The following is a 20,191-nucleotide window of genomic DNA, read 5'->3' on the forward strand; positions in this document are numbered from 1 at the left end:
GTGCATATTTGTGTGTTTATTAATGACAATGCATTCAAAAGCAATAAAGCAGAAACTGTTTATATTTTGGGAACGGACAGAAAACAATACTGTGACTGTGCTCATCTTGTATATCATTTTACAATGTAAAAAGTAGTAAAAAGTTAATGTGTTAATTGATGCGATTGCTGTGGCCGAGATTAATGGGATAAAAAAAACGCAATAAACGCAACTTTGTTTACTTGTGGGTGAGTTACAGTCGGACCACTAGCTGCTATGCTGAGCTAGCTGCTAGGCTACTTCGATATCAACATCTACCCCGTGTCCCCAGAAGGCCGTGGTGCCTAAACGTGGGGAGAGAGTTTGCACCTCAAACGCAGCCGTTAACATGGTGGAGAGCTGAGAGCAAAGTGCACGAGGACAGCAGGGGAGATGATCACATGTGTGTAGTTTTGCAAAATGCAATTAAAGCAAGGTGTCTAAAATACAGACTTTCGGAAATTATTTCTCAATTATATATAAGATTCAGTCTAAAGAAAGAAAAACTTTTAGTTGCAAAATGAAAATGTGAGATTAGTAAAACACTTTTAGATATTTTGTAAAATATCATTGCAAAACGTCATTGCAATGTTCAACAACATGGATGTTAGAGGTGGAGAAAATGTGTTGTGCCTTTTGTTGTATTTTTAGAGCTAACCTGTACAAGCCAATGACAAACATGTTTCCATGTCAGGTTAATCACATTGGCTTCACTGGAATTCACTCACTAAACTTCCTGATTAGTTATTCAAACATGAAGCGGCTCACCAGAGGATTAAGATGAGCATTCTGTAGAGTGAGTCAAGCTGATATGCTTGTCAGTTCCTCTCCTGTCTAGAATGTCAAATGCAATAAGTATTCAAAAGCCCACTGGGCTCCTTGTGATCTGCAGGGGAAAATGTTCCTAAAGGGTGAATTGAGAAAACCACATGACGCATATGTGGAAACTGTAATGAAACGTTGAATGGAATGTTTATATCCGTCCTCTTTTGTAATAGATGACATTTCATTAGTAAATTGTTGTGCATGAATTTTATGACTAGTTTGTGCGACCTTGCAATTGAGCAAGGACACCGACAAATTAAAAAAAGCATTGCTTCATCAGGGTGAAGGAGTATGGCATCCCAAAGCAAACATCTATAGTCAAGTGCACAAAATGTTTTTTTTTTTTTTATGTTCACTATTTTGAAAATGATCCGTTTTTCTAAATTCCCTCACAGACTCTCACAAATCCATCTACCAAGTGACGTCAGTTAAGTCCCTGAGGGTTCAGGGTTGACACAGGATTGGATTCATGCCACACAGCTGATGAAGGCTGGTTTTTGTGGAGATTATTGTGCTGAACAAAACCACATCAGTAACATACATGATGATGTTTTCCTCACAAAACCTATTTTTCTTTTAAGTGAACACGTGTGATCACTTGATGAGCCACATTGTGCGGACTAGTCCCCCAAAAGAGTCTTTACTGGCATTTTTTGCCACTGTAGTACCATTTGACTGTGTAATGCAGAGAATTGCATTTATTTCTCTTAAAAACTTGCAAAAAAACATTATTTTTTAATATAAATGATTTCTTTCTCATTTATTAGACAATGTGTTCTTACTCCAATACTTAACATGTATGTCTTGGGAAGTTTTCTCCCTGACATTTGTTAAATGCGTACTTTTATAACAGTAAAATAGCCCACAGTATGAACCGTAGACTCAGACTTGTGTAGTAAGTGTTGGTGTATAAAATTGCAGTAAATTGAGTTGTTTCCATTACTTTTAGACCCTGGTATTTGCATATTGCACCGACAAAAAACACATTGCATTCAGCTGCCACGCTATTGCTAACTACAGCTTTAGAAAATAAGGCTTCAGGCCACGCGTGTGTCGCATTGCAGACATCAGAAACAAGAGAGTGGCTCGCGGTCAGAACGTCAACCACCGCCTTCCCCCATCCATCAGACGCACAACACACACACACACACACACACAGAAAAAACTTATGAACCAACTAACTGAACATGAGTTGACTGGAGCCACTGTAACTTTGGTAGATAAGTGCTGCAGAGCATGTTTCACTCGGTTTGTCCACTTGAAAGTAAACAGCATGGCAGTGATGCAACAGCAGGAAACAAGAAGGTTGCCGTGTCATTGTGTTTCCGAACATCAAACCCACAACACGCCTTTAATCTCCTCAAGGCGTCTGTCCAAATACACATAAAGAAGACCATAAAAATGTTTGAAATGGAATAGCGGGACATGCTGAGTAAAAATGCTCCTCCTAATTCAACTTTTGATTTTGTCAACAGGTGGGAAGGTTAGATTCATGCACCGAGGGACAACAAATCATTTGTTTTGAGTTGATTACAGTCATTAATATGGTAAGGGAGGATGGAAGGAGACAGGGGAAGAGACAAATGAGCGCTGTTTGTCATCTGCATTAATCAACCTGATCTCTGGAGTAAGGGGCCGTGTGATGGAGGGAAGACGAGGAGACAGGTAAAGGTTGTGGCATGCAGCTCCACACGTAAATACGCAGATTAAAGCCCCAAAACCCAAGCAAATAACCTCTGTTAGCGTTCACACAGACACCGGACTATGAGCCGCCACCTCCCCCCCCCCCGCTTTGAACCCTGCGGCTTATGCAGCTAATGGATCGTTTTTTTAGGGGCTAACGCGCATCATATTCAAACACTCGGCATGAAGTGACATGAAAAGGAATAAAAGCAGATGGCCCCAACTTGAAAATGTTGTTGAAGACTGGGTGAACACAAGGGTGGGACCACGCATTCTTTCGGGGGGTCGTGTGTCCCCCCCAAACATTGAGAAAATATTCATCTTCCTCCACCCAATATACAGCAGAAAATATGTATAATATATGTTCTCCTTTCCAAAAACACTGTTCTGCTGCTCTGGAATCTTTTATCATCAAGTGTAAACCCTTTTACCCCCCCCCCCCTGTGAGTTGGCTTCATTCTTCCTGGTTGGTGTTTACATTACATTTACACCAGATACGGACCAACCCGGACTCTTTGGTTATTGTCCTTCGGGACTTTGACAAAGGAAACTCGGCCATGAACTTCTTAAGTACAAACAATTTATTAAATGTCCAACTAGAGAGGAGAACACGCTGGATCACTGTTACACCATACCTGCCCACACCAGCCCAATGCCCGCTATAAAAAACTATTATGGGGAAGGGTATTCATTTGGACCCCCCCCCCCCCCCCCCCCCGCCCAATGTCAAAAACCATGGTTACGCCGTTGGGGGAAACCACCGCCGTTTTTCTGCAGTGTTTCTGCAGGTTTGAAAAATCCTTTTTTCCTGGTGATTGAAAATAAAAAACTCTTTCTGTGTATCATCCTTCTGTGTACACGTTACAATGTGGACACCTGCGGCTTATAGACAGGTGCGGCTTTTATATGCACAGATTTTTTTTTTCTTCCTTCTAAATACAGGTGTGCTCCATAGCCCGCTAATTACAGTAGTGATGTTTTGCCATTTGAAAACCTACTTTCAATGAAAACCTTATATGTTATGCTACATTTAATTCAATTACCTTTTTACGTTAGAAACTATGGGATTACTTTGCTGAACCACACACGATCCTCTTATACTATGACATGAACTCAGAAAAAAGACATTAAAAGGAAATTAAACACATGCATAGTAGAGGATTAAGTTCTAGAACTTATGGCCAAGTTGTATCTGACCTTCCAGGCTTTGCTATGACTCACAATGCCAGTCAAAAGTTGGGACACACTTTCTCATTCCACACAATGAGAAAGTGTGTCCAAACATTCGACTGGTACTGTACATGCTTCTGGTAATCGGATGAACATCCTGAAGTCATAGCAAACGTAAGCAGCAGGAGATAAAACATCTTGCATCTACATACGAGTTAGTGAGCCGTGACAGATACTTTATTAATTGATCTTTTCTGTTTGCAATAAAAGCCGAGTGTGGACCTACAGGAGCGGCTTGTGGGCATCAAATGGCTTCTGCAGAGCACAGATGATGTGTGACTTCACTTACTGCATAAATGTTCCTTGCACTCTTCTATTAGCCGGAAACTTGAAATTAAAAAGAGTGACTTTACATATTCCACTATTTGCAGATACACCCTCCCTGGGGATATCAGCCCAGTTCGTACAATGTAAAAGTTACAAGGCAGAAGTGCCTCGGGGAATGAGGTGGTGCACATTGAGTGAGAGTCTGGAAGGCAGTGATTGGGCCTTCTAGCCTTTTATCTAAAATGCACACAGTTATAAATGTTTGCTCTCTAAACGCGCCTGGAGGAATACTGAGTCACTGCTCTGACCTTGGGGCACATTCTTCAACCACGGCGCACTCTGAATTATTCATGTTTTCTTTCACATAGACAATGCAACGCTAATAGACATTGTTTGTTTGCCCCACAGAACGCATTTTGACAGCTTGCAATATTATTGGTTGTAATAATATTTCTAGCAGGACATACTAATAAAAAACCCTTTGGATTTGCCTTTGGGGCAGTTTGGTTGCAAATGTAAGAACCCAACCACCTTTGTTCCTACCTGGGAGGCGAGGAAGACTGACAGTACATTGTTTTATGGCAAACCATTAAAGGGATGTGTTCTGCTATCCATGCAATAAACATCCCATGCTCATAAAGGCACATAAAGTTGTCCTTATTGCCTGAAGGAGACGGTGTTCTTCTTTGACTTCTTTTTGTGATTTTATTAAACACAGGAAAAAAAAAACAGATGGTTATTGCACAGCCGTGTAACCCCCACCTAATGCGTACACAGTAAACATAATGGTGTAGCTTTTGAAACGTTCATTCAGTTATAATTAAATCAAAATATAAAACCATTCGACAAAATAAGGGGAGGTCTTACAACATAATGCAATCCAATAAAACAACACTACATATTTTCACAAACACATTTATTTATGCCTCTATAGGCGAGTTGCACCATGACTTCCCATCTGTCTGTTATTTTGAGTCCATGACTCAACTGTTTTTTTAATAGGACGCGTGAAATATCTTTAAAAAAAAAATCAACCCCAATCCACATGAAAGTGGTTCGATTCCCAACCTGCTCCATTAAAAGAGGCAACGCATGTGCGGAAACGCTCTCTACCTGAAGGAAGGAATTCTCATGCTTAAGATGTGTCAATCAATTATTGTGTCCAACCGTCAGCCAACGGCGTGGAGCCCGTGGTTCACCGGTGGAGACGGATTACTTCACGTGGTCCATTAAACCCGTTCCTCGCGGGCAAACATAGCCGCACGTGAACAGGCCCATCTGCCGTAATGCAGCCAAAGCCGTGTACAGACAATTAGCCTAAGTGCAATTAAAGTGCAATCATAAGTATAAATGACGACAATAGCAGTAAATCCATGCCTTTTATTGAGTCCTCGGTGACCCTTTAAGTTTATCCCGGTTTGTTAATGCTCAGTTCTATGTGTTTTTAATTGCCTCATTAAAACCATTGATTTGATCACAGAGGCAAAATAAAATGAGGAGGACGTGCCGTCTGAGCTCCGCTGATTGGATGAGGCGCGGAGATAAAACGACCACCAAGTATCTCCGTGATTCTCAGCGAGCCAAATCAAGCCGGGAAGATCTCACTCCAGCTGAAAATGTGATCACCGCGAAATAGGATTGTTATGTACATCATTTGTTTCTCAGAGGGGGGATTTTGCAAAGATGTAGATTCATAATTAGACTTAGTGTAATGGAACAATTGAACTTTATGGAAGTACTCACTCCGCACACTAATCAGAAAACAATTTTAGCAGACATTCGACTGTTTAAGTGCCAGAGCCACGGCGTGTTTCTGATGGGTGAGAACAGAATGGGATTACAATCGCTACATTCTTACATTTCTACGGATAGAAATCCACGAATCCACCCACGAAACCTCTTATCGGCAAAAACACACGAGCAGAGCTGTGCATAAGCAAATAGGGGTACCCGTAGAAATAGTGGTACCCTAAAGTGATACCGTTATCAATTGGTGACTGATTGATCACTGTTTGTTTCTACTTCATTATGTGCCCATTATGTAAATGAGTCAGTACTTTGTATGCCCTCAATGTATGTACTTTGATGCAGTTGGTACTGGCTTGTTACAGAGGTTTGGAGTGCCGATTCCCAGCCCAACAGATGACGGACCTTCTCCTGCTCCACTCCACTTTTACCAGAAATCAGTGACCATCTATTACTCTTCTTGGCCTTTGCCTTTCAGTCCCTTAATGTCGCTGCTTTGATAATGCGCTTTCCGAGCTACATCGGGCCGATTGCCCAAGAAATGAAGTGACTGATTCCTCCGAGATAAAAGGGAACACAATTAGTGTAAGAAGGTAGAGATAACGAAGTAAAGCCTGAGTATACGAGAAGGTAACAAGGTCAGTGTAGAATTCATTGGTTTAATAAGAGACGAGTTCCAAGCGTGATTAAAAAAGGGGGCAGTGGAAGGTAAAAACAGGATGAAGAAAGAGAGGATAAGAAGCAAAATATTAGGAAAAGGGAAAAAGGAGGGAGCGAGGGAAAGGTTAAGTGTTGAAAGTCGTTTTTAAAAGTTGGAGTTGTTGCTTTAATGGCGTGTTTGAGGTACGACCCTTTGTCTTTCACCTCCCAATTCTTATTTGAAAATGTACTGTGTGCAGAATCATCCACAAGCGCCTGCAAAATACTAATAAAATTGGCTTCTACACTCTACACACTTTTATATATATATTTATATAAAATAAAAATAAACTGTCCCCATTAAAATAACACACTCATACACAAGGGTAATGAGTCCCAGCGATGCCTCTCCTGCTAGAGGAGACCGGGCTTCATTATCAGCACCGTGCACTTAGTAAAAATGAAAAGTCAATAAGACAGCGAGAACACCAACACTTTACCCACTGTAACGACAGACACACAGGTGAAGCAGCTGTGTGTGGGAAATGAGCTGATTGGTTTAAGCCTTTATCAATATCTCGCTGTGCATCTTCACCTGTAAAGGGGGGGGGGGGTTGTTTCCTTTGCCTTCTATACAGTAAAAGCAGACGTTTGCAAAGCAGACATTTACCTATTAAAATGAAAGCTGCAAGTAGCGACAAACGGGTGGAGGGTACTGCAACACGCCTGCAAGTGGAAGTGGGACGCTGTAAGTTATGCTTCGCAAAACAGCCCACCACCTCCTGTGTCCACTGTGTGGCGCTAGACTGCACATGTGCATGACGTCGCTCCAGACCAGAGGAAGCTTTGGAGAATGTCCTTTCGAGAGGTGAATTCGCATGAGACCTAAAACGAGGAAATTCCTTTCTCCTGTCACGGTAATAATCGCACAGCATGCGGCAGTTTTTCCCAGTGACCGCACCGCCTCTGACGCTGAGGCATCATCGCCGAGGCGGGCGGCGAGGGCGGGCGGGCGGGCGGGCGGGAGGGAATGCCTTCAAAACTCCAAGTTCACTCATCATCTTTATGGTCGGCCATTCAGAAGACAAAGATGACAGGTTCTCACTCACATTAACGAGCTGACAGCCAAGGAGGGGATTGGAGGAGGAATGAGGGGGATGAAGGAAGGAGAGAGAGCAATAAAACTGGGAAGGGGGGAGGGGGGAGGGGGGGGGGGGGGGTCAAGGCTAACACATGTAGGCTACTCAGACCCTCTCTGTTGATAGATGGGCCCCTTAGGGGGACACAAGGTAAACAGAGGCCTAGAGGAAAGTGGAAAGGTGTGACACACACTCCCTAAACAAGTCACTTTAATCATCACAAAGGAGAGCTGGTTTTCCGGCTCGGAAGCTACTAAAAAAAAATCAACATCCATCAGCAGGGCCTCATATTATATTCCTTTTTTTCTTCGGTCACCCTGGCAGGTGTAGCAGCCAATCCATCAACGCAGATCCTATTTGGATCTACCCGTTCTAATTTGGGAATTGCTTTTTTTTTGTGCAAAATAATGTTATCTATTGTCTAAATATGAGGAAAACCCCGTGGTGGCAGGTGACCTGAAACTGTCACCTGCCACAGCCAACATTTACCCGGCAGGTGAGGTGGGCTTTTCAAGCTGTCTCCCTAACAAAAACATGTATATAGATCTATTTTAATTTGATCTAATTAATCGTTTTGACCTGAAAAACCTTAAAATAGTATATTGATCTTTTTTTGTACCAGATTAAGAGCTTTTAACACACTGCCGTCTCTCTCTCTCTCTTTCCTCTGTTTCTGTGTGGCTGGAATGAACTCTTTCCACAGTAAACCCTGGATGTGGTAGGTGGATGCGTTCCATACAACTGGCCGTGTTGTGTTCCCGTTACGCACGCTGCAGGACCAGCTGCTGCTGCTCTACCACTAGATCAAGAGGTGAACTCTAATGAGGGGTTTATTCAGGTGGAACTTGTGCTAAGTGTCTCGTGAGGAGGATCAACCGTCTTACTTTCAGGTCTTCCGTATGTCCTCGTGAGAATACTGAAGAAAGAGAGCGGGGAGGAGTGTGTGTGTGTTTTTCTATTTGTGTGCGTGTCAAATGTGCTACTGCGTCAACACAAAGGCATCAAGAGGCAGCAGCAGGTTTCCGGTACCCAACATACGAAGGCCCTCAGGAAGATCCATTCTTCTGCAGTGCATCCCACCAGACCGCCGCTGAGGTCTTTTGTGTGTGTGTGTGTGTGTGTCTGGGAAATCTCCACCCAAAGATGTGGCTGATGTGTGAGAATGTGAGTGTGTGACAGATGGTAAGGACCTGTGTGTGTGTGTCTTGTTTACAGTGTGTGTGCATTAATGTGTGACTCAAAGGGAGAATCACCAAAACACTTGAGCATCTAGGTAGCGTAACAGCATGTGTACAGTCACTAGAGCATGTCTCCATGTCTGACTTCACCAGAGATCACACACACGCACACACACACACACACCCTTCAGCTCCTATAGTTTGTCCCAACACACAGTCTTATAAGGTTTCTCCGAGCTATGGACGGACAGGCACACAGACACACACGAGCACTAAATCGCTTCTCTGGGTGAGGAAAGCAGCTTTGGGGGGGGTTAAACAGCAGGAGGTGACCTGTCAGGGATTTCAAACCTTAGAAGAGCTGGAAGTGTGTGTGTGTGTGTGTGTGGAAAGTACCTGGCCAGCCTACAGGTGATGAATATCTCTATGTTGAGGTAGTGGTAGTGGAGAAAAGCCTCCCACCTGAAATGACCATTCACCAGGGGACGCAGGGGGGTGTTTAATATCCTACTACAAACTCCGAAGCCCCCTGAAGGTGGATCCAGGGATTGATGGCTTCATTTCCAACAAAATAAGCCAATGAGTGTGCTTGTTTTCTGACGTTGCTGACGTTCTCGATCGATACATGGAGACAGATTTGTTTTACTTCTTTTATTTCCGTAACAATTCAATGAGCCGGATGGAAAGGGGATAATGCACTCTAAATATGCAAATGTTTTCAGTACCAAAAAAGTGCTTAGTTGAAGTACATTGATTATTTGATGCATGTTGTGTTTAATTTCCAAATGCAACCACACGTTCCAATAGCCAGTCACACAGTGGCAAGGTTTTATGGCTCTACAAATCACATCTGAAAGTGTTACTGACGGCATCAATAAGGAGGAGTAAGGTCTTTATGGCAGTTTCCTGCAAACCAAAGGGGAAGGATAACCGACCACTTGGTTTCTTTAGAGAGCATCAATGTGACACGAGGGAGGGCAAAGCTATTAAAGACAACAATGACGCAACACATTATGAAGGTCTGCTAATACCTCCATTATCTGACAGCAATGTGAGGACCACTCGTGCAAGAATGGGAAAGTGCTTTACTTGAGAAAGTGAAAGAAAAGTGCCAGTCAAAAGTTTGGACACAGTTTCTGATTGAATTGAATGAGAAATGTGTCCATACTTGACTGGTACTGTGTGTGTTAGCATGTAAAAGCTAACGGGAAGGAGCAGTTTCCATTAACCACCCGTTTCAACCAACTGTATGCATTGCACTAGGGATATTTTACACATATTCCAAAAGCTTTTAATTATCACCACAAACGAGACAAACTGTTTTAGAACTGTCCTTGGGAAAAATTAACTTTTAAGAACCCGTCCATTATTAACGGCTAACGCTTAACGGCTCTGGTCTTTCACATTTCTCTTTTTGGAGATTACCATGTGATATAACCCACCCCGACTGGCATTATTCTCCAACTGATGGGTCTCTGGTCGCGTTTCCCCTGTGTGTGTGTGTGTGTGTGTGAGAGTCTTACTCAAGTGCACCACATCAACACAAATCCACATGGTGCTAAAAGCCCACCTCACTTAAAGAGTCTGGGTACATTTCTGCTCTGTATTTATGTTCTTTACTTGGAATATTTAAACCAATTCAAAGCAAATTCCTTAAAAGTGAATAACCTATTCGTGAAAAAGAATGTTTTTGATAAAAGCACTTTATCTTATTGCTAATGTACAGTACCAGTTAAACACTTGGACACGCTTCCTCATGAATTGAATGAGAAAATGACTGAACTGATTTTTGGGGTTCAGACAGGAATCCATCGCAGAACAAGCACATTTTTCAATCTCTCTACAGTCAAGAATGAAGCCAGCAATGGATGATAAACTCACTACGGCGCTAACCCAAATGTTCCCGTGTTCTGAGGGAGTAGATGACATGGCAGCATGGCTGCTGAGAGGGTTCCTCCTGTGACAAATGAAAGCCGAAAAATGTCAGACCCTGCGGCGTGTTCAGAGGCTGCTGAACTTAATACAACAAGCCAGGGAAGCGCCGGACACAGGCTCACAGCTAACTCCCTTTTATGTTTAACCTACTCACAGTAGCACTCCAACCATTGCCCTCATAAACCATCAGCAACTCACTCACAGGCACCGACCACACGATCCCGCCATCTGGTCCCGTCAGCCAATCGCTGGAAGCTGCTGGCTCTGATCAGAACGACGTCGTCCATAACAAAAATCTCTCTGCTAGTGTTGTGATCAGACATGAATTTGGTCCCTTATGTTTTTTTGAAACTGGCAGCTGAAATGATTCCTTTCACGACATAGACTTTTGTTGTGGGCCCTGTGCTTGATTCTGATTTTGAGTTTTAACCGCTGCTAATCCACCTTTTTTCAAGCAAAAACATTTTGGACTGGCTTTGTTACAAGTGAAATGAGGGCTTTCTCTTGTTTGTGATTACTTCTTCAGCCACAGAATTCACTTGGGGTGTAAATCAGTAAATATGTTGTTTTAGTATTATGATACCGGTATAAAGTTTCATTTCAACTAATGAGTCCCAAAGATTTTTATGAAACAATATTATAAAACTAAAAACTTCAAAACCTCAGTGGAATTCACTAAACCATCCAATGCAAAGCTATTTCCAACTTTGGGGGATTTTGACGTGTAACTTTTGATCTGATGACTTAAACATATTTGTATTGTGTTCTTACAATTTGGTTTTCTATTTATTGAGCCCTATAATAATACATGACGATACACACGCTATATGTAATCTGAGTGACATCTTAAAACACCGGCCCCTCACTAACCCAATGACAGCTTTGAAAAACGATCTGGTTGAGAAAACAGCCTCAGCTGTCAGCCTCACTGAGAAAAATGCAGCATTTACTCTGGTAAAAAGATGTCGGTAAAATGCATTTAGGGGTTTAAGCAGAAACAAAGCAATTTAAGTGACTGTCCTGGAAAAGTTATGTGGTTTGGACGTTGCTTTTAAAGAAAACGTTTACTGCAAATTTGTACGGTGTGTGTGTGTGTGTTTGTGTGTGTGTCTTACCCACGGTTAGCTGACCGGTCAGTTGTCCCTGACCATTCCTGGCATTGACAGTCACATTTCTGGCTGACTGGAGGATCAGTGGACTGTCCTAAAGAGATGGGAAGAGGGACAAAGATGATTAAAACCACCGTGAGGGGCACATTTCTTTGTCCCCACCGTGGCCCCATCCTCGCCAAAAGAGCATTGACCCGCACATCCCATGTGGCCCCAGATCTTGGGGAGAGAGTGCGTCACTTCACACTTGACTTAATCTGCATCTAAATCTGAATAATCCATTGAACGCAACATCCTGTCTGCCAGTGTGTTTTCGTGTGTGAGCACAAAGGACGATTATCCTCAACACAACTGAGCTAAATACAAGGGTGAGCGTGTCCCTGACCGGGCCCGCGCCGGTTTACGTTCAGTGGATCCGTGATGCCATGAATTCTCACCCTGTGTCTCCCACTTTAGTTTATATTTCACTGCATCTCTCTGTCTGTCTACCACCTACCAACCGGTCCGGTCATCCTTTTCTTTTTACTCTTTCCCTTTTGTTGTAAATTGCTTTTTTTGCGGCACTATATTAATGCCTAATAGGTGCCACAATTTCTCTGTTGATTTCCCCAAATCAACATCTTGCTGCATTGTGGTCTGAATGAGAATTGTGTTGAAATTGGAAAGTCGTTGACCCGTTGAAAAAATCCTCTCCTTCCTTCCTCTCCATCTCCTCTCTCTCCGTGTTCCCCTCTCCTTTTGGGGGTCTGCTTATGCGGGTCGAGACAAAAAAACGAAGACCAATAGCACACACAAACGTGTGAACACACACACACACACACACACACACACACACACACACACACACACAAACAGCCATCGTGAGGGGGGTGTACACACACACATGCGCGCGCTGGCCCCAAAAACAAATGTGGCGCTCCACATTGGTGGTTTATTGTGCAGCGCCGCTCTCATCCGCTTCCCGGCGCGTGTATGCCGGGGTGAATCCTTGTCAACGGGGCGTATGATAGCTTTTCACTATGTTATCTTTCCACTCTGTTAAAACGCTTTGTAAAGCATGGCGGATGTAATGCGCTCGCGATCATTCCAGCTCAATGGGCAGTGTGTGCGTGGACGGGCCTCATCCCGTTCATTTAGAGCGGGACCACAGTTGGTGAATCTTATTTGATTAAGCACTGACATGCAAATACGTGCAAATAAAAGGTTGTAAATAATGACTGCATATTAAACAGCTGCTAATGTGTGTTTTATGCGAAAAGACCAATCGTGGGACTGGTGGCGCTTAAGTGCTAAACGATGTCACGGTAGCGGCTCTTCTGTTCTGCCAGTAGACTGCCGTTAACGGTCACCGTGGAAACCACCGAGGTTCAAAGCGTCATCGCGCTGAGCAGCTGACGGGTGGACCCCCGCGATGAGAGACAATCAGACGTCGTTGTTTGACGACTCGAGGCTGAAAGCCGTCGTCCTCAAGTGCGCCGCATTCACTGCCAAGTGACACTTTGGAAATAAAGCTCATGTGCTGGGTACGACGGACATTTTTTTTTTTTTTACACAAATAAAGAAACAGTCCATACAATCCAAATCCATCTGTACATCAGCAATACAAAAATACAGCTGCGTATGAAAACCTGTTCATCTGCTTTTCAGTAACATCGAAAGCTTCATTTCTCACCATCACGGCTCTAAACCTCTGTGCGGTACGGGTGCAGTTTGATGTGTTCTCATTCTGTTAGTTTGAAGTTCATCCTTTTGAACTCATACTGAAGAAGTATTTTTTTTTTTCCCCCTTGGTAGGATGGTGCTTTAAATGTTTCATGTCTCCTAGGCATGAATCCATTGGATGACGTCATGAATTCAATCGGAGATAAGGCTGAAGTGCGTTTGTCTGTGTGATCGTGCGCGTGAGGGAAAGGCTTGCGTCTCGTTTTCCTTCCTTCGCATCGACATGGACCAATACCACCGATATCCATGGTGCTGCCACTTTGTGCTGCCGGTCACACCCCATCACTGCAGTCTGACACGTGCGCGCACACACACACACACACACACACACACACGCTCTCTTTCGATGACGGCAGACCAATCTCGCTGTGGGCAATTAGTGGCAGGCTTACAATGATTTCAGATAAGTCCCCCCCCCTCAGGTAAGCCTCAACGTCGAACGCCGCACTGTACGAAAGCACCCTGCAGCTTTTTCACACACAATTTATAAATAAATGCATTTCAGTGATATATTTCTAATTCAGTCTGCAGACAGAAATTTCCTCAGGCCGCCATGAGTCAATTCATGTAAGCCCAATGAGAAATTTACTGTGTTTATTAATAGAAAAATGATAAAATATATATATATATTCTAAACTATTCTGAAAGCACATAACAATTACTTTGTCAAGATAATGAATACTAATTGTTTACACTGTACTAGCAGACCGAATTGTTATTTGCAAAATGAAGTACTGGCATGATCTAATGCAATATGAACTATTCAACAACATGGGAGGACAAAGGTGTTTAACAGTTGTTTGGAAAAGCAGAAATGAGGCTCCCTCTGCTCTGATGCCCCAGTGGAAAACCCAAGTCCTCGCCGTGTGAGATGTACACAGGGTGGCGGCGCTGGACGGATAACTAGACACTGTTTAACTAAATCAAAACAGGGACGGGTGAGCGCATTAGCTCACGCGTGCCATACATCACCGGTGATGTTTGCTTTGTGCCGCGCTGCCTCCTCTGTTTATCTCCCTCTCCCGCTCGCCGTCCCTGCAGCGATTGTTTCCAGAGTCTCGCTCATAAATCTCCTCTCATCGCGCGTAAAAAAAAAAAAAAAAAAGGCCCGGACAGGCGCAAATAAATACACTTAAAGTCCCACGCAGGGCGCTCTCTCTCTCTCTCTTGTAGCCGACGCAACGCGCACCACAGCACTATTAATCCACTTAATAGTTTAATTCCACTTTGATTATAAATACAGGCAGAGGCCTGCCAGCCTGAAGGTGGCCAGCGTAATTAGTCAGGTAATAATAAGCTGCGGACTGGTAACTCATCATCCCAGCCCCCAGCCACCAGTACAGATGGGTCCTGATAACGGCTCTCGGGCTCACCTGTCTCACCAAGCCGGCCGACTGCCTGGCAGCTTGGACGGGCCCCCGGAGTGAAGGTTCATAAGTGACGTGATTGGTTATTTGTGTTTGGTCATCACTCTAATGACAGCTTTCAGCTCCCCGTCTCGTCGTCTCAAAGGCAATGCACTCAAGCCTCACACAAGATGCATTCAGCTGCTTCATCTCTGCCATCAGCCTAATAACTGCTTTCAGCTCACCTGATTGTACGTCCGTCATTTTCCGTCTCACATGCGGGTCTGTCCCCCTCGTGCCTAAAAGGCACGGACGTGCTGGGGATACTGCGGGGATCAATTTCGCAGAAAGCTTTCAGCCTTCCATGGACGGTCTGGTTTATTCTCCTCCTTCCTCTGTGACTAACACCTCGTCTACCGCTCTGCTAAAGAAAGAAAGAGTATCTTCAACGATGAAGTCTCACACGTTAAAGCGGTTTTCTCGGCCACTTGGAGGCAATGTTTGACAGAACTCGGTCCTTGCAACATCAGTTACAGAGCAGCATCATTTCGTGTTGTCACATTATTTTTCGACATGGCAATGCGATGCGTTATAAGGAACATCAATCTCAACAACTTGATTTTCATACTCAGTAGGAAGTAGAACCACTGAATACCTAAAAAGACTAAATATCTAGACTGTGTAGCCCTCACTTTTGAACGGGGATATAAAGCTTTGGCTTTTTGGGGAGAGGATTAAAGTAAGTCATACCACTATCGATATTTCTCTGCTTCTAAGAAGGAGCACAACAATGACGAGACAGAGACGATTGATTGGTACAGAAAATTAGTGAATGAGTCAAACAAAGGGAGTGATAAAGGAAAGCTGTTAGGCGAGTTCCCACGGCGTCCCTGCATTCCTATCATGACTTTAATTCCCCTAATTAGCAAGGACTGTAAAATAAGTGATAGGTTTTTTTGGTGCGCTTTGCTAATTTGTTGTTTTCAGTCCCTACGGACATGTAACAAGAAATTGTCCTAAATAAAGCAGGGTTTGATAATAACGTAGCTCTCTTGGTTCTTGGATTTAATATGTTCAAGGGTCTTGGTCTGCTCTCAGGAGCCTTGTCATCTATTTAACATGTTATCGATGTCCTTTTTCAAGCCCTGTGTCAACAGTTTTGAAATTGATTCCAGGCTTTAAATCAGCAGGCATGAGCCGGAGCCGGTGATGTCACGTCAGATTTGTATTTGAATGTGCGTGTTGTAAAACTTCTAGGTCCATACATACTATCGAAGAGCAGGGCTTTGTGTAAATGATGGCGATAGTTTGAGCTTTTTGTTGCCAGTAAACACCAGTTGTGGTACGGCTTGATTGCATTGCTTAACATCAAGTATGTATATTGGTTTCTTTACAAAAGCATTTAGAATGGAGTTCCATCCAGCTGACGAATTCAACCATGCGATGTCTAATATTTAATATATTCAAAGTTGATTCAATTTGAATCCATGTACCTTTTTGAGCCACTACTTTTGCTTTCTTAAGCTCATACCAATTTGAAATCCAAAAGCTAAAGCAAGTCTGTCCTGAAATGATTAAGTAGGATGCATTATTAACTGGTGAGGGCTTCATTGCAGTCAAGAATATTGAGGTCAAGATGTTTGTTATTTTGGGTGGTGGTCTCAGGTCTGAATCCAGACACTGACGTGACATAATTGTTAAGCTTGCTGCGCCTGCTGCTTAACAAGTTTCAGCAAGACGGTGTATGTTCCCCCCCCCCCCCCCTTTTTTTTTCGTCCAGAAAGATAATTGGAGTATTTTCATATAGGCTTATCCCTTTACACGCTAAAAGAAAAGCAGACTGATCTGCACAAGACACAAAGTATCACAAGTGGTGCATCTGATCCCTCATAGAAACGGATTGAGCAGAAAGTCAGCACAGCCTTCTATATTTGAGCATCCTGCTTTTGTGTGAGGAAATTGCTTATTGAGTTTTATTTATTCTTTTTTTTTTTATCTCCAAGAAAGAATTCTATGGCTGGTTTGTGTGTGCAGCGTTTGTGCAGCGTGCATATCTGCCACACACATCATGCTTTTTATATTTACATATAGAGCAGATTAAGCTTCTACTTGGAGCACAGGTGTGTCCTATTTGCAAATCTCCAGACACAAACAGAAAAACCATTAATCTCTCCAGCTAGAGGAGGAATTATTCGCTGTCTTTTCACACATCCCGGGTGATGACTTCATGATTCAGCCAAGTTTTCATTGAGTGGTACTATGTTTTTGTAAAACCATGCAGAAAGAGGCTATACTTTACGATCTATATAAAGATTGCCTACTTAAGCCAAGAGCGTTGACTAAAGTAGAATTAGCAGCTTGCGGTTGGATCCCTTCACCAACCACTCAACAGTTTGCATCCACATCCATCACATCAAAATATACTATAAGACAATTAAGCGTATGGATTCATGAGTGGTTTGTGAGTAACGTTTTGTGAGGTCATAGTGACCTTTGACCACCCAATTGGTATTCCAAATGGCAGCTTTTGTTCCTGGAAAGTTTACTGAGTGGACAAATCTATTATACAAGACTGCAGACAGATTGGTTTTTTACCGAAAGGGGGGGAAAAAGGTGGCAACAGATACAGAAAGGTAGAAAGGTTGAGAGACGTGGGCGGGGCCTAGCAGGGGTAAGCTGGGACCTCCCGGCTTCAGGGTCGCAGAGTGATACATCTTAAAACGAGGCGGGGGGGGGGCGAGACAGAGATGCAAGGCAGCGGAGGATAAACCGCAGGACATTTGTTTTAGAGATAGACTCGTTCACGAAGCTTTCTGCTCCACCCTGATAGCGCGCGGTGCTTTAAGGGAGAAGCCAACCGAGCCGCACAGCTCGAAGAAAACAGCTGGGCCAGATTGACGTTGGACAAATCACTATTGTTGTTTATTATTTATGCCCAATATTTTCTACTATTCTTAATGCCGTTTTGGAAAATAAAGATATATTGAGGACATATGCATCAGCTACCCTCTAAATGTGTGATAAATGGCAGCAAGGGGCGGGTGGCACCCAACAAATTGTTGTATTTGTCTTATTTGTTTCCACATCTGAAACATTGGCAAAAAAAGACAACCTTTCCCTGCAATGACGTTTTACAAACACCTTCCCACCTGAGGGGTTATAGATACAATGAGAAATAAAATTTTAACACGTCGGGTCGGAAACCGGAACCTCGGCCTGACAGGTGCTTTGAAGGGTCGAGCAGCAGGCGAGAGCCTGGCCTTTAAATACTGAGGTGAGAGGGATCGAGCTGATGAGGAGGGTGTGGCTGACAGGTGGCCTGAAGGATCCAATTAGGCGAGTGCAGCAGAGTGACAGGGAGAGCACGACAACATCGCCGAATTGATGAGGTTAAAGCGGCTGTGGGTGGCATGCAGGCATTTTAAAAGTATGCGGTCGCAGTCTGACTCACTTCTTAATTCATTGTCTCATGTTCTGCTTTTCACAAACACACTCGCTAAACAGATTATGCATGACCATGTTGGATTTATAGGGACAACGGGACAAGATGTTGACATCACAAAGCGCTCAGGCTCCTGTTTGTAGTCTGTGTAATATTGACCAATCGTGTTTGACCATGCTCTTGTTGATTGCTGGTAAACAGTCAGTGTGGAGACCAAAGAGGCGGAACGCACAGGGCCAGAATGCAATGTGAGACCCGACCAGCAGCGGTCTGAAATGGACTCATAGCTGTTAATTGGTCTAAAATGTGCTGACTGGTTCTCAGTAAAATTCAACTTGTGTATACATTTCTGGTGAACAAAGTGAAGTCAATGGCAAAGCAGTGCGGAGAAAGCGCTGAATCAGAATGATGCACTCTAGGACCTTGGTGAAAGTGAAACTAAACTGAACTAATCCATGCTTATGATACAGGAATACGTGCTCAAACACGTGCTACTCCACCCACTCGCCTTCAGAGGCACAAGGTCATCATCACGTGTGGAGATACAACATCCCACGTATGCAGACACACACATGCAGAGCCACCAAATCAACATGAAAGGAACGGCAATGGTCACATCATGGCACGTTTTCTGTGTCCTGTGGCGTGGTCGAGAGGAGAGGAGATAAGTGGAGGGGACAGAGGACGAGAGCATGGCGGAGCAGATAAAAGTTGCAATGCTCCATTTGCCTTGAAATATTCCCCCGGTGGTAAAAAAAAAATACTTGAGGTGAAAGAGAAATAAGTTAACTCTGGAGAAAGAGGGATTTTGTGTACGTGTGTAAGCAGACTGCGCTTTGTGTAACAAGCAAAACGTTGTCTTAATGTGTGTGCATGTGTCTACTTACACCTGCATATGCAGACGGGCCTGGCTGCTAACAGATTATTGATCAGGTGCAGTTTGTGACACCCCCCTCCACCCCCCTCCCCACACACAAACACACACACACTGACTTACAGCCTCATGCATACTTAAAAACACTACACCTACCTTGATTTACCTATTTTATTTCATTTCTCACTCATCACTGTTGCTTTTGTTGGCTTGCAGGCCAGATATATAATGACAATTTGAAATTGGAAACATCTTTACAAGTGTTTTGTTGCCCTTGCTTCCTGCTGTTTCCTTACTCTTCCCGCACTTCTCCATCCAATTCCCCTGGGGATTAGGACACATCCTTTTCCATTTGCACTGAAGTCAGGCGTGCATGGGCGACAGTGTGTGCGCGCATATCTGTGTCTTTCCTGGAATGGTCGCACAGAATCTTTAACCTTGTCACCTCCGCAGAGTCAGGACTATCCATCCTATCAAAGCAAGACAGATCATAGGTAGCCCGGATAAATACCACTTACATTACTGGTCTATTACTTGCCTAAAGGCTGCGGAGTCCACAACTAATCTAGATCACAGTTATTGCTGCTTGGGGAAATATAACACAAGGATGCACTGGTTTATCTTTTGCCTCAAGGTTATGGGTTTCAAACCTGATCTACATCCCAAACAGCTGTAGTGAAAAGGAAGGACAAAAACAAAATGAAGAGGTGGAGGAGGAGGAGGAGGAGGAGGACGCAGAAAGCAGCAGTGCAGCGTTTGCCTGAATGCATCCCTATCTGCATGGAGATAATCGAGGGGCGCAACAGCGAGGTTTTTTTTTGTCTGAGGCAACTTGTTGTTGACGCTTTATTCAAAGGTCCTTTGGCCGCTTGGGCTTGTTTTTTTTTTGTTAGCGGTTCAGAATGTCTTGTGCTCTGTCAGTGTCTCATTGCTGGGATTTCCTGACGTTGGCATCTCGTGGCAGCTCTCAGCCATGTGATGAAATCCCCAGTCGAGAAGCTGCCTCCACAATTACTGAAAATGGTTTACAAGGACGGG

At 43.7% G+C, this 20,191-nt stretch overlaps 1 protein-coding gene across 1 annotated transcript in view; it reads right to left on the reverse strand.

Annotated features, from left to right (window-relative positions):
• The window catches only part of LOC119218307 (zeta-sarcoglycan), a 217,066-nt gene that overhangs the window by 36,142 nt on the left and 160,733 nt on the right, over positions 1-20,191 (reverse strand). The window contains exon 4 of the mRNA XM_037472630.2: positions 11,776-11,863. Within this exon, the coding sequence (XP_037328527.2) occupies positions 11,776-11,863 (88 nt within the window). The remainder of the gene's footprint in view (positions 1-11,775; positions 11,864-20,191) is intronic.

This window comes from Pungitius pungitius, chromosome 9 (assembly GCF_949316345.1).
Source record: "Pungitius pungitius chromosome 9, fPunPun2.1, whole genome shotgun sequence".
Classification (NCBI taxonomy): domain Eukaryota; kingdom Metazoa; phylum Chordata; class Actinopteri; order Perciformes; family Gasterosteidae; genus Pungitius; species Pungitius pungitius.